This window comes from Ciconia boyciana, chromosome 2, assembly GCF_034638445.1.
Source record: "Ciconia boyciana chromosome 2, ASM3463844v1, whole genome shotgun sequence".
In the NCBI taxonomy this organism is placed as follows: Eukaryota; Metazoa; Chordata; class Aves; order Ciconiiformes; family Ciconiidae; genus Ciconia; species Ciconia boyciana.
This window is the reverse complement of record NC_132935.1, coordinates 51,323,232-51,338,862: the sequence shown is the minus strand read 5'-3', so window position 1 is coordinate 51,338,862 and position 15,631 is coordinate 51,323,232. Positions and strand designations below refer to the sequence as shown.

General features: G+C 42.8%; 1 protein-coding gene across 11 annotated transcripts in view; it reads right to left on the bottom strand.

Moving 5' to 3' along the window:
- Nucleotides 1-15,631, bottom strand: part of ZNF521 (zinc finger protein 521) — a 232,906-nt gene that overhangs the window by 135,577 nt on the left and 81,698 nt on the right. For all 11 annotated transcript variants that reach the window (XM_072852595.1, XM_072852597.1, XM_072852598.1 and 8 more), the window contains one exon: nucleotides 436-3,788. In XM_072852595.1, the coding sequence (XP_072708696.1) occupies nucleotides 436-3,788 (3,353 nt within the window). The remainder of the gene's footprint in view (nucleotides 1-435; nucleotides 3,789-15,631) is intronic.

Sequence of the window (15,631 nt, the reverse complement as noted above, 5' to 3'; positions counted from 1 at the left end):
TACAAAAAAACCCCTCAATTTGTTGCTCACAAATATTTTTTAAAAATCCACCCCTTATGCCAGCATTTTGGCTCACTGTATTCTACTCCTCTGTCATTAATGCTCTCTGCCGTAAGCACAACTCCTAGCTGGGGATTCCAACACATAAGGGAGCTAGGATAAGATTCCAGATCTCAGTTGTGCTGGCATGAAGATAGGTCTCCTCAGTGATACAGAAGACAATATCCTAGGGAGACTGGAATTAGTCCTATTCCGCACAATTCAATCCAAGATGCAAGGCATATCAAGAACAAGTAATTACTAGCTAATGGCTACGGATGGAAATGTAACATGGTTCAGCCTAAGCATTTCATGACAAGTGACAAGACGGCTTGAAAAAGGGGGGATTTTTTCCAGAAGGATGGAAGGTGTCAAGAGCAAAGAAAAAAGGGTTACCTCTTCAGTTTGGGAGGGGCTGATTCTGGGCATTGGAGATACTTGTGGTGTTTTCAGCTGTGTACTGTTGCTGTCTGGAACAAGCTCTCTGTGGATTGACTGAATATGGTTTTGGAGTTCACTTTCTGATTCAAATTTAACATTGCAACTAGAACATCGAGTCTTCAGTCCCCCTGCCTTGCTTTTGTTCTCAATGGAACTCAAGTTCTCATTTTGGCCCATGCCTTGTCTGTTACTGCTTGAAGGGATGTTGACACTTGGACTACCACTTTTACTGAGATTAACACAGCTAGCACACAGACCATATGGCAGACCGTTGATGTCAAGTTTCACTAAATCCTGTTTTGAGCGGAATTCCTTCAGGCAAGAAGCACACTTGTACAGTTTCTGGAGATGCTGTGCGCGCCCCGTGGACTGCACGGCAGAACCGTTTCCAGTCTTCTGCATGTGGAACGTGCCGTGGATTTTCAGTTCCAGTGTGGAGGTCACTGTCTGCATGCATACCACACAGCGGAACCCCGTCAAGGAGTTCCTCAAGTCAGGGTGCATTTGGCAATGCTCTAAAAATTCCTCCTCACTCTGGAGAGGCATCTTGCAAATCCTGCAGTTTCCAGTGTCCAGGCTCTTACTATGTGTGACCTTATGTTCAGTAAGAGTCAGAAGAGACGGAAACCGCTCGCCACAGATTGGGCACATATAATGTTTCACTGGTCCCAAGTGTGTCTGCATGTGTTCTCGAAGCCCATTTTCAGAGAAGAATGTTCGAGAACACACATTACACTTGTAATTCCCTTTAATAAGTTCAGCTTTTTTCTTCACTATGGCACTTTCTCCAGGTCGAATGTTGTGGTCTCGAAGCTGGTGATTTTGCAGGAGAGTCTCCATGGTATAAGCTGCTCCACAAATGTCACAGCCATACATAGGCTCAGATGTGTCCACATCTTCTTCGCTGCCATCGTGGCTGTTATGGGATTCCTGGCTATTTGTCAACAAGGTCTGGAGTTCCACTTCCTCTTTCTGAACCTGCTCAGATGCCCCATTCGTTCCACAGTTTGGAGTTTTTGTTTCAAAAACACAATGTTTTTCCCTTAAGTGCTTTTCCAGCAAGATGATAGCATGGAAAGCTTTGCTGCAGAACTTGCAGTTGTACTTCTTGCTGTGCGTAGTAATGTGACACTGCAGCTCCACCTCTGTACCAAAGGACTCACCACAGAAGATGCACTTGTGTACTTTGCCTTGGTTCTCCAGGTGGTTGTGTTTAACATGAAGCTGTAGGTCAGTCTCATTTCGGAAATCCCAGTTGCAAGACGTACATCTGTATACCTTCTTTTCATTGCTGTGCTTCACAGCCAAGTGTAGTTGAATGGAGACTTTGGAGTCAAAAACCTCTTGGCACAAAGTGCAGCGGAAGAACACAAATGTATGCATGTCCAGGAGGTGTTTCTGCAAGTCATCCACAGAAGTGAACTGCTTGTCACAGCTTTCACAGATGTAGTAGGTTGAGGTGATCATGAAATGAATGGTAACATGCTTCAGCAGAGACTCCTGATTTGGAAATTCCTTGTTGCACTGAGGGCAGGTCAGCTTTGGCAGGACAGTGTCAAGATGTGTTTTTAAATGAGTCTGAAAACCGTCCAAGGAAGTATACTTAGCACCACACTGATTACAAATATATTCACCTGCAGGACGAGGAGGAGCACCTCCAACTGCCTGCATCATCTTTAAAGAGGTCTGCTCAATGGTTACAGGAGATAAGGGACTCATGGCTCTGGATTTTTTTCCATTGTGGATGTAATTCAGCGCCAAAGGAATGTTCTTATGGTTCTCCTTGATATGCTTGTTCAGTTTAAGAACACTATTAAATATTGGAGAATTTGTACAGTAAGAACAAGAATACACTTCCACCACTGGATCTTTTGGGGTTCCAAGCACAGGGGAACCAAAACGGGAACTGCTAAGATCACAATGGACTTGTCTAATATGCTCTTCCAGAGAAGAATCTGTAAGAAATCCCATGTAGCAATGGGGACAAAAGAATGCATTACTGTCCTTAGCAGCAGGGTTGGCAAATCCATGAGAACATCGGATGTGTTCCTGAAGGGTGTTGAGGTCATTGAACACTTCAGAGCAGAAGTTGCACTGGTACACCATGGCAGGCATGGTAGAAACAATCAGTGCTGGGTCTGGAGCTTCGTGGACTTGCTTAAGATGTTCGTTCAGATTGTAGAGAGACGGCAATACCTCCAAACAATACTGACAGATATGGGCTTGTTCGGGTTTATCTAAATGCATAGTTTTCAGGTGTATCTGCAAAACTGCAAGGCTGGAAAATAACTGTTTGTTGCAATAAATGCAGCTGTAGGTAACTTTTGCCTGTTTACTCGAAGGACCAGTGATATCTGGCACTTGCTGAGCTGCCCGCTTCCTTCCACGACCTTTTGGTATAGGGGGAGCCGTTTCCACCATTGTTGAACTATCCACCGAGAGATTCGAATCCGGAGTGGTGCTAGAGACTGAGGTGTAGCCCACGGTTACCAAAGAGGGGCTGTTGCTGTGGTTGCACGACTCTGGCTGCTGGTGACTGTCCATGTGGCTGTACAGCTCCTCCACAGTATGAAAGTTCTCAGAGCAAATGCTGCATGAATTCTTCTTCTCACCATTATGAGCCTGCTCCATGTGATTCACCAGAGACGTTTCCTCTACAAAGAGTTCATGACAGTAAACACACTGAAGAGCAGATCGGTCTTCATTAGGGGAACACTCTGGGTGACATTCTGCAATGTGCTTCTGAAGATCTTCAGGAAAATCAAAGCCTTCTTCGCACTGACTACATTTCTGAGTGTCCTTCATTTTCCAGTCCTCCATCCGGGAAGCGGACTGAGAGCCATCTTTGTTCCTCTCGTGAACCTGCATGTGACCATGCAGCGAACTAGATGACAGGAATCCACGTCTACAAATGGCACACTTATATGGCTTGTTGGACGTATGAGTCTTTAAGTGAATTTTAAGATGATCACTCCTTGAGAACGCTGCATCACACTCACTGCAGTGATACTTCTTGTCTCCCGTATGAAGCTTTATGTGGCGGTCCCTGCTCCGTTTGTGTTTGAAGAGACGACTGCAATACGTGCATTTGAAAGGGAGCTTGTCGCTGTGACTTTGCTCGTGGTGCTTTAAGTAGCTGAGGCGGCTGAACGATTTATCACAAAACTGGCATGGATAGGGCAACCCTGGGCCTCCTTCCTCTTCACCAAAATCACAACCTTCTCCATGGCTTGGGGAAGTCTGGTCCTTGCTAGAAGGCGATGATGCTGGCCATGAGCAAGTGGGGTCATCCTCAACATCCACTCCATCTGAAATGAGAAAGAAACAGGCCCACAAGCTTAATCGCTACAGTTCAAAGGAGATAGCAAATGCATATGAACAACGCAGATCTGCTACTCCTAAATAGCTAAAACATATTAAACTCAGACTAGGATATTTCTTACACCTGTATCCAACAGCTTCAAGACCACATTTATTTTTATCAGACTGTAAAACATTAAAAGTTATTAAATAGTTCTGTGCCTATATTACCTTTTTATTGCTTTTTTATCATTCTTTCTCAGTTGCAGGATATGTATTATACATTGACAACTTTATTAAAATGCAGATTTTAATATATTTAATGTTTCTTTTGTATCCATTGTAAAATGATTTGCATATTATGTGAGCATCTGAAGAGTCAAAGGAAAGGAGAAAATATTACAGGAATAATTTAAAATTAATACAGTCAACCCACAGGCCTAATATTTAATAAAAAGATTCCCCCTGCTTTGCCACAGGTTTTTTTTTCCCTTCAAGTTGATTCTGAACACAGAAATCTTTTAAAGGCTATTACTGAGAGAGACTTGGGCGTTATTCTAAACAATAATAGGAAAAAATACAGGCGAGGAACAGGACAACAGTATAAACTGTGATGTTTTCTCTAATAAAGTGCAACCAGATTTCTCCAATAACGATACAATTCAGTTACTGAAAGCTGGCAGCTGGATCATTAAAGGTTCAAAACAAACTAACAACCCAACAGCTAGGATCAAGGAAAATGAGAAAGTTTCAAAAGGGTCAGATGTGAACAGCATTTTTTTTCCTTTTTAAGTTCAAGAGGTTGCCCACCACTTCTTCCTTTTTGCAAAGGTCTCAGCCAGCTGAACTTCCTTAGGCCAGCAGAACCTGTACTGTGAGGTGATCACAGACAAAGCGACTTGTAAAAAACTGGAAACAGGAAAAATGATAAACGATTGTGGTAAAAGCTGCAAAATTTACGAGTAACAAGGAAAAGACAAAACAGAAATGCTAGCCAGATAATAAAGTGAACTAGTTATCCATGATATTACCTCACCTCTAGACAGGGCAAGTTGCAACTATTTTTTTCAACAGATGTGCTCTACAATTTTTGCACCTTTTGTTTTAACTGTAGACTACAACACTACACTGATCACACTTATCTCAACCTAAAACTTCTGTAAAAATATTAAAAGAATGCTTGAAAGACCACTCCACATCAAATAATCCTTTTATTACTTTCCAGGGGCGATGCTTGGGGTCTTTTCCTTCCTGTAGAACTGATTACAGTAATAGTACAGAAAAAGACAGGATAAACCTCTTGAAAAATATCTTTCTTAAGGTATCCTTGCAAAGCGATGTTTCTTAACATCGTCAGCCTTCTCTCAAGAAATTTACTACACCAACATAAAAGTTAGAGCTGGCCTATATTACGTAAACAAATTCCAAGCCTGCTTTCTTTAAGGTAACAAGATTTTACTAGATTATCAACCTCTTGCTTATCCACAGGAAACAGATGAGGATTCATTCCTTTCCTGCATCTAGAAACTGATGACAACGCCATCTCACTATCAATGCCAGATGGCAACCATCTAACTCTGAGAAAACAACCAAACACCATTGCTGGATGCCTGCCCATTGACACAATGCTTTTCAGGATAAGTTGGAAACTGCACAGGTTTTTATCCTCTTGTTTACGTCTTGAAGAGGAGGGTTTCACAAATTACGCATACCTTTCACACACACACACATCTGTATTGTGTATCTGTATTTACCTATGTAGGGGTCTGCACTAATAGTATGTATTTAAATAACAAAACCAAACCCTAGCCCAAGTGCCCTGTCTTTGAACCGAAAATAAACGTGGTGTTTGGTTTTTTAAGATAAAAATTGGAAAATAAAAATCCCACCTTCCAGCAAAAGTACTATCATCTGCCAAAACGCTTCCCAATGAACTGAAGCAAAGTCACTCATTGTCACACATACGAAATAATACCAGCCAGGTAAGTTTTTAAGTTGGTACATTAATGATTGCAGTATTCACAGGAGACTTTTGATGTCAATCTGTGTACTGCCCTTTCAGATTGCTGGGTTTGACTCTACAACTGGAAATAATCAAAACAGTGGAACAACTATTCACAGAAAAAGATGTTAGCTTTTGCTACGTTTTTAAATTTTATTTTAAATGAACATTTTCAGACAGGTCTCTTAGGTGGAAAAACCTTTTGTCCTTTAAAAATCAAATATATTTCTGACATACAACCACTGCTGGCAGATAAACAGGAATTTATGTCAAGCAACCGAGTGAAGAAAAATAGACTGTGACTGCCTAGGCAACATATTTTGTAACCAAATTTAGTATTAAAATGTATATCCTATGCAGAAATGATATATTATTATATAAACGTTTAGAGGAATATATAGTAAGTGTTATAAATAGTGTACCATCACTGACACAGTAGTAAATCACTTCCTTTTTGTGGCCACTGCCTGCCCGGTTTTACCTATTATACAACTATTCCCTCTGGCTCGTGCATCTCAGCGGGCTGGCAGCAGGGTCAGGATCAAGCGCTGAGTGTGACCACGGTATAAGCAACGGCAGCCCCTTTCCCCCACCCAATTCCCGTTGCTTGCTCGGGGGTCTCTCCGTTAGCTTTTATACAAGGTAAGAAAAACAGGGGGGAATAGTGTAACTACAGCACAGAGCCGGTTCTTACTTTCCAACCGGCAAATATAAATGTTTCTGTATGTCACTTTGCTGTTGGGTTTTTAATCCGAGCCCATAATAATTCTGCAGAGAATTATTTTGTGCAAAAATAGGAGAAGAGCAAAGCGCTTTGTGCAAAAAGGAGAAGAGCAAAGCACTTGCAGGTCCAACTTGCGTCCTTTTAACTTGAAATGTGAAAATCTCTCAGTCTCTCAGAGCTACAGAAGAACCAGCGAGGCAGGGGGAGTTCCGCACAGTGCACGGCAGAGGACAACAGGATTTTCCCGAGTACGAGCCTAACAATGCGGCCAACGCATTTCCCCGGCTTCCCCCCGGCGCGGCGGGGTGGGGGAGAGCCGGCGTGGAAGGGGCACCGGCGGCCGGCCACCGCGCTCGCTCCGGAAGGAGGGCCCCTGGGCTGCTCTCACACAAAGGGTTCCCAAAGGCGGGCCTGTCGGCCGTCAGCGACCCGCGGAAGGACTTTTGAAACCTTGCTTCTGCGTCTGGAAACGCTTTCGCTGCAGTGACTTTTGCTGCGCAGACTCCAACTTGAACACTGTGTGAATATTGTGTGCGATGGACTAAGGCGCCTGGTGAGCATAGGGGCTGTCTAGGAACGGATCTGGAGACAGCGATCAAGAAGGAAACCTGGACTATGAATAACTACTGCTACAGCAGGACGTGAATGATGGCATTGCCTGTCCTGCTGTCTCCCCACCCCTCCCCACAGAAGATGCCACCCCATAAAATTAACGTGCAACCATTAAGAGCATCTCCTTCAAAATGGCAGTGATCCGCAGCCTGCTACCGTGTGCCGAGGCTGCTCCACGCGCCCAGGCGCTGGGTGAGCAGATCTGGGCACGCGAAGCGGTGACGGAGGAGCCCCCGCAGCTAAACCAGCAGGCACGGGACGTGGTCTCCGCTCCCGCTTTCCCAGGGGCACTTCCCACAGAGCCAGCTCTGTGTTGGGGGTAAAGTTTGACCTGCTGTCAGGCAAACCCCTTTTTGCTGATCACTCTCACAGAAAATACAAACAGTTTGCTGCTACTCTGCATACAGCCATGCGTATATAAATCTGCAGACACCTACCCACCAAGCTATGTCAACATTACAAAATACTGGTTTTTAATGCTATAACAAGCTGTTTTAAAATACTCTGGACCAAATTCAGATGCACGCATACAAGTCCCCAGGAGTGGTACACATCTATCTGGGGGCAGAATAGGGCTCCAGGTATTCAACAGTGTTTATAGAGTTTTAAAATATATTTTCTGTATTGACTTATTTTTTTTTCCTTCGGCACTCACTAAGTGCTACTTACTGTAAATGCCTTTTTTGTGTTATGGCAAGTATTCTGAGTTTCAATGTGATGCACTTAACATGTCCACGTAAATTTTTAATTTTTGGAACCAGTCACTTCACACTCGCTGACTCTAAGAAAGCTCTAGCACTCACAACCAAAAAACTTTGCTGGAAATCAGCTACAAGGCCTAAAAGTCTATTTAAAGATGCAAATGTGTGTGAATAGTTAGTGCAGATGTTTTTCTACACCAACTGTACTTGCTGAGTTTCACCATTTCCATAAAGCACATTAAAACAAGTGTGTGAACACTCCGAGATGAAAGTACCAAGCACTCCTGAGACTTCCAGTGGAAAGTAGAGCTGCCTGACTTTTCTCCAAGCAGACAGGAATGCCCATGATTCAGCAGCCTGAGTAAATAAAAGAGGTCCTTATTTCCTAATTTTGCTGGCTGGCCACACTGCAGCAGTCTCTGTGCTGCTGCCAAAGGGGATGCAAAACTGGAACTACACCCAGCAGCTGAAGGACTGTCTTTGTTAGCCAGCCAGGCCTTCCTGACCATCTTCTGGCAACAAAACTACCGTATCCTGCGAGGAAGACCTCCATCTCAGGCTTGATAGTTCTCTAGTCTGTCTAATAGGACGAAACAACAGATTTTGCCTGGTCTGTGTTGGAGGAGGACAGCTGGAAACTCAGTTAGTAGCAGAGTAACACCTGTTCAGTCATATTTATGGGGGAAAGTGCTCACTAACAGAAAAGTGAAGTAATACCAGAAGGAGTTATCCCGCGAAAGGGGAGGGAGGAAGGGGGAAGCATCAGAGCACAAAAGCACCTCTGTGGAGTTAGCAGCCAGCCACTCATGTGCCAACCCCAGTAGTCGTGAGGTCTTAAAAGTGATCTTATCCCTAGTGCTGCCGACTGAATTAACAGTACCGCTTCAGAAAAACGTTACTTAGTCACCGGGAAGGTTTATGACATATGCATGCTTTGGCTGGAATACACTTCAGGGCACTTGCTTTATCATGCCTTATTTTTCTGTATGATTTAAACATGTTTTTGCTACCACTAGACAAATGGCCACATTCCTAAAGCAAATGTCAGCAAACCTTTATGCGCCATAATACATAAGGTTCCTCTGATAGAACAGAGTTTACAAATATGAACAAATTAGTATTTTCAATATCCTGTAAGCAGCAGTTTTCCATTTTCCCCATTTTGCTGCTCAAGTAACTGGGGCACAGACAAGCTGGAGCGGTTTGCCTCAGGTTACAAATGTAATCTGTGCAAAGGAGGAAACAGAACCCGTATCTCCCAGGTCTGAGCCATCCCTGCAAGAAAAATCCTTTCTCCCCCAGAAACACAGAGCTGGCAAAATGCTTAAGCTGCTGGACCCAACCAAAGAGAAAGCCCAGCAGTCTAGCTGGACAGACACCCCCCAGCTCTCGGTCCTGCTGATACGTTCTGGCTCCTTTGCCCCCTTAACGTAACGGCAGACTGGTCACACAACTATCCCCCAGGACCCCATCTGAAGTACTAAATAGCAAGGTTTCTTTAACAGGTACAAAATTTATAACAACGGGTTACACAGGACGGGAATAGATACTAAAGATGACAAATCAAGTACACCAGGCAGCAGCACATAAACACATCTACTACATACTGCCACAGGCATACGGATTAAGAATGCACATGTATGCATTGAATTGTTGTGTAGTTATTATTTATTGTCCCACCGCCAGCCAAAGGCCTGTTCATATACCACTGCGTACACATATATGTGCTCATATGCACATATTGAAAGGGATGGAGAACACATATAAAGGTACAGCTTTGCTAATTTACCAGATGGCATGCTACAAGATAGAATTTGAATTGTAAGAAAGGAAGGCCTAAATAACAGGTAGGTAGGTCAGTTAACTGGATGTATGATAGAGCTCCACAGTTTTAAATCCTTGCATTTTTGTGCAGGTAATTGAGTGGAGTGGTTATTATATATCATATAGTTTACTTGTAATGGCCGTTTCAGGTTTTAGTGCTGGACACATTTTATATTATTACCACCACTAATTGTCTGCAGGGCTACCTTGAAAATGAGATAAGGAATCTTAGGGGAATATGCAGGTGTGAATAAATAGTAAACGAAGAGGTTAGATATTGCTGAAATAAAACAATATTGTGCTGTGCGCTGAATAGATCTAAATAACTAGAAGATCAAAGGATAGTGTTTAAGCGTTAACATGACTTACAGTGATGGCCTAACATATGTGTCACTGAAACAAACAGTTTTAAAGTTTTTAACAGAATTAGCAGACAGTGCTAGCCTTCAAAGTCACTTTAAATAAAATATACATTATTACATAATATTCTCTGTTTACTTTCAATACAAATGTACAGAGTTTTGGAAAGGCTGCAACTTTAATATAACCACCACATTTTTTTCACATCAGTGACCCCACATTAAACTCACTCATTTGTCTCATAACTTATTAAATGGCTTGAAAACTAATACTCTGTAATGGGCATTCAAAAGAGAAATGTGAACTTTAAAAATTATTTATAATTTACAGATGTTTTTAAAATCTATCAATATTTCAAAACTGCTTTGGGAGCACCAATTAAATGCATTACCAGTTAGATTACTGGGGGAGAAACATACAGGGGTTCCTGACCAACAGAACTGAGACAGCTGGTAGGGAGGTTTCCCCATTTTAAATTTCATAACCAGAAGAAAGGCAGCTCCTGGAAACAACAAATAAGTCACTTTAATACCTCGCAGGAAAAACCTGCTTGCTTTTATAAAATGGCTTTAATGCCTACATAAGTAGTTAACATTCCTGTATTGCTCTCCTAAGGTAACCTAAGCCTCCAGTTCCATTATGTCTTCTTCAGAAGACATATTACTATTACATATGTAGAGAGGAGCATAAATGTTTTCCTTGATTGTTGCTTAAAGTTCATTTGAACAGACGGAGCCCAATGAATTCCACCTTCTACAGCCAAATTAAAGAAAATGTAAGCAGTTCACATTCTGTTCCACCTTTCAAATCATACACAAAACCCAATTTGCAACTAGAAGAAAACAGAGCTACCCTCCGCTTGTTTGAGGAAGCCAGTATTTTGTGCCTCTGTAGGCAAAGAGAAAGAATAAGTAATTTTCCACAGTCCTGTACATATAACTAATGACAGTCACCATCCTCAAAGCTTATTATACTGCTTTACATAATTGGGAATCGCATGTCACACAATTAATTTCCAGGGGTTGTTTAGTTGTGACTATACAAGCACTAAGCGATTCAAATTAGCTCATTTGTCCACTGCTTAAATGTGACAAACACATTTACACTGTATTTCTTCCACTGTTAAGTTGCTGTTTCTTTCAGTAGTTGTTTTTGTTTGTTTGTACAGTATGAGTCAGAGACCACCAGGCTTGTTCCATCTGAAGCTAGGGTCAGAAAAAAGCACCCTGAGAATAATTACATTTAGAATCAAGATAATGGGAGAGCAAAAAACCCATTCAAATACTCCAGCAAACTTGCACATAATAATGATCGCCTAAGAATCTGTATATTAACAACCTTGTACTAAAAGTAGTGATTCAGTCAATCAGGTCTTTCCTAGAAAATAATCATTATAATTTGTTGTGCTGATAACAGTATTTGTACTGCTTATGAAGAACAGCAAATGACTAGGGGATAACAGTTCAGGTTCCTCACTGGACTCCAATGCTTTCCTCTGCCTTTTGCTTTCACTGGGTCGTGCTCTCCCCAGGCAACACCATGAATAGGACCAGAAACCCTCTCCTTCCAATCCTCCCCTGCACTGCAGCTCCTTTTGAAAGCTCTGAAGTGTACAGAAGCCTCAGAGATAGCAGCCCCTATAACACAGTGCCAGTCATGAAAGTAACTTTCCAGTGGCACAGAGGTATTAAAATGAGTTGACTGCTTCTTTCTTTCCCAGGTCACAATATAAATAAGGAGAGTGTCTGAAGTCAGAGAAGCGTCGTTCTTTCTCTTTCCTTCCCAAAACCAAATGATCCAGAGGCTCGGACCCTGAGAGCTGAAGGAGACCCTGCTTCACAGCTGCCTTCCAAGTCCCCATTCCCACACAGCCCCAAGACCCCACGGGGAGGAAGGGCAGGCTGTCAAAACCTCCCCAGCTGGAGGCTCAGACAAAAGATGGAGACCCTGAGCAGGATTTGCAGGCAGAAACCCGTGAGATGTCAAGCACCACTGTGGGTCCTGATTTGAATATCACCCTTCTTTCAGTTAATCCAGAGTTTAATCATGAAGGTCTGCAGGGATTGCTGTGGGTGTACCTCATGCTCGGCCGCCTTCCCTCTTTTTTTTTATCACGTATGCCTGTCCCTCCCACCTGTGCCTACATTGCAACCACCCCAATTCATTGCTTCATTGCCTCTAGACCAGAACAGCAACAGCAAGACACACTTTGAAGGGGGCTAAACTAGGACAAAGAAAAGAAGGAAGGCAATGTGTGGAGAACAAAAGAAGGGAATATAAGGTGGGGAGAGAGAAGGGAGTAAATAATTGCATCTGAAAGAAACTCGGGCAAAGATATTGCAAAATTGCTTATAAGAAATGGAAAGTAAAAGGAAATGAAGATCAAGCAAAAGCAATGCAGGCAGTTAACGCTTTCAAAAACGTATCAGTGTTATTTTACAGTGTGCTAGAATTAAATACAGTAAATAAACACAGAACTGCTTATTTCTTAGAATGACAGAGATGTGGTGGCGGTCTTATTTACACAGGTGAAAACTCCTGGACCTAGATCTGCAAAGGGACTTAGGTGTCTCCAGGAGCCTAGGAAGCAAAGAAAGCAGGATTCATGGGGCCCTGGGGGGGACCAGGAAAAGGTCTGCAACCTCGCAGCTTGGGCACTCAGCTGGGCTTGTTATACGTTAAAGAGGCACTGGATAAAAACAAAAATAAACCTAAGCACAAGTTCCAGACTGCAAGAACCTCTGCACTAAATGAGTGTCCTTCTCAGTAGGTTAACAGTTCCTTCTCAAATGTGCTCCTACCAGCCCTATGAATAGGGTTCTCTTTGCTCCAGCAAGCCCAGCTTCCACGGGAAGAGATCTCTGCACAACCGAAGACCCTCTGCTCAGAGGCAGGAAATGTGGCTTTGCATCCCCTCAGGATGCTGAGGGAACCTAATCAAGGCCTCGTGCCCTTTAATACTCTACCTACCGGGCACCTATATAGGGAAGACAGGAACACAGCACTTTCTGCTGAAAGCGCTCACTGTGTCCTGGGCTTAGTAGGATGCTCTCTGTGCAGCAGGCTGATCAAAGACGATGGGTACCCAGATGCTCACACGAGGGTAGTTTGCATAGACTGACAAGTCACAGATACCTGAGGAACTTTTCACGAAAAAAAGAGGTGCCTACCAAATTGAGGTGAACCCAGAAAGGTAGGTTTTGGACAACCATTTCTATTTAGCTTCTTATAGTCCATCAACATCCCATTTTAGGCTCCCTTTTTTTTTAGATCTGGCTGTTAGTGCAGATGTGCTGCACAGCTGTTAAAAGTGATGTCCCGCAGCAAAGGTAACTTTGGTTTTTAAACTAAGTCAGTGCTCAGAATGACAAATGCTTACACCCACGCTAGTGCAGCACAGTCACACTGGGAGCAGCGTGTCTCAGGAACCTTTTCACTGGAGTCAAAATGCCATGCAAGACAATACAGCCCTTTCTCCCTGACCCTCATTTTCTCCAGGTTACTTGAATGGGAACACATGTGGATGTCTATGCCATGGGACAGGCACAGGTTGGTAGGTGTGTGTGGCTTCCACTAACTTACAGGCAGTCTAGCCTGTAAGAAGGACCAATGAATTTCCCAGTTCAGAATGGTCAGAAGACCAAATCCTACTATGAAACTGTCACGTGAACTGTTACACCTACCATCTTCCTATCTTGCAGACCATCAGTCCCTCTATGTGGAATTTTGCAAGGTAAGAGTTGCATTTAAAATATATATGCTTCATTCAGTCCTTTCATGTTAATACAGGTTTATTTGGGTGATTTAATTATAAAAAAGATGGGGAAATTATTTGCAAAAGGCAGCATTTTCCTTCTCTTCTGTATAATTTCCATTCACCAAAGCCTGCTGAAACTCATGATTAACTGTCTGAAATAGAGGCCTCTCCAGAAATAAAGAGATCTCTGCTTTTTAAAGCCTATATCTAAAACAACCCTTTGTACCTTCCTCAGTGTAGAATGGAAGCCTGGTGTGAAATACAGTAAATTAAGCCTTCTGCTGTCAGAGCTGGAATTAAGAGTAGAGCAGAATAGCGGCTGGATTGGAAATGATTTTTTTTTTTATTGGCTTCATTTACATCCTGTCTAAGGTCTTCTGAGCAGCTCAAGGTGTCTTATCTCTGGCTACCAGGGGGTATTTTGCAGTCAAAGCAGTTAACGTACTTTCTCTCTCTCTCTTTTTTAAGGCCATCTTATCTTATCAGACAGATCTCTTCAGGCTGAGGAGAACCCATACTTATCAGTAGCTGTACACTGTATTGACAGCTCAGTGCTGCTAGGGACAAATGAAAGCTTAGGGTAGAGAAAGATCAGTTAACCTGTTCCACTCTCAGTTTAGACTAATCTTTGGTTTGTCTAACTTCAGGAAACAACGTCTTTTCTCTGTTTACTTGGACAACAGAGGCACACAATCACATCATCAGTTGCTAAATCTGGTGCACAGGTACAGCCACTGTAATAATCCCCAAGGCAGTCTGCCTGATGACTTTTAAGTGTGAGCAGTGCTCTGCTGACCTCCAGCAACTCCTTCTCCAGGTGACCTCAGGGATGGCAGACTGTTCTGGGAGCATCTGAGAGTTGCTGGGATCGCACAGCAACACAAAAACTGAGGGCTGCACAGACTCACAATTTGTAAACCAGCCTTACCCCAAAGCAAGGGGAAGTGCGCACGCTGAGGGCCAGAAAAGGAAAAGTAATCCCACATATGCTCCAAATGGAAGCAATGAGACTGAAGGTGAGCCTGAAGAGCACCCTGCAAGCCTGTTCTTGGATCAGAAGATAAGGTGAAGAAGCAGTTTATTTAGACCTGTCCTCCATATCCTACCAGGGTAAACCTTACAGAACGACACGATTAGTAACTAAGAGCAGTCAGCCCTGCTACCTGGTATCTCCAGGAAATACACAAGCCAGCTTTCTCACTTACCACAAAGAAAAAGATACAAATGGCAAGATTCCTCTTGTCCTTTACCTGATGTCACGAGCAGTGAACCAGGTCTAAAAAGTTACAGCTGCTGCTACTGAAAAATCATTCACCATAATTTCAGGTGACAAAACATGCAATTGAACATTAAGCCTTGTGTTGGTCCTGCTTTCTACTTTTTTATGTTTATTTTTTCTCTCTCTTTTGTGTCCAAACACTTCATGAGCACTTTTATATTAGTGATAACCCTAGACTCTCCCTGCAGAGAAGGTTCACTATTAATTGTCCATTATCTTGGTGTGTCAGCACAAAGGAGAGGGGAAGAAATTCTCATCCAAATGGTTTCACCTCCCTCTCTTGAGAGTGATGCCCTTGTCAGGGCATTAAAGACATGAAAACCTGCCACTTATCAGAATTGTGTTTGAATCGAACTACTGTCCTTGAAAACAGTAGACACCAGATACCATCAAAATAAGCCACATTGGCAGATCCTGTTCCACTGTGACTCAGGCAACCTTTATAAAGCTTATATACACACTTGTGATTGCATATGATCAGTAACATTATAGCCGTGGCTTAAAATAAGAAAGGCACTTTCTTTTTCATTTTATAAAACAATAAGCATATTATAAATAGGAATTGCCAGAATGAAGAAAAGTTGGCCAGCAT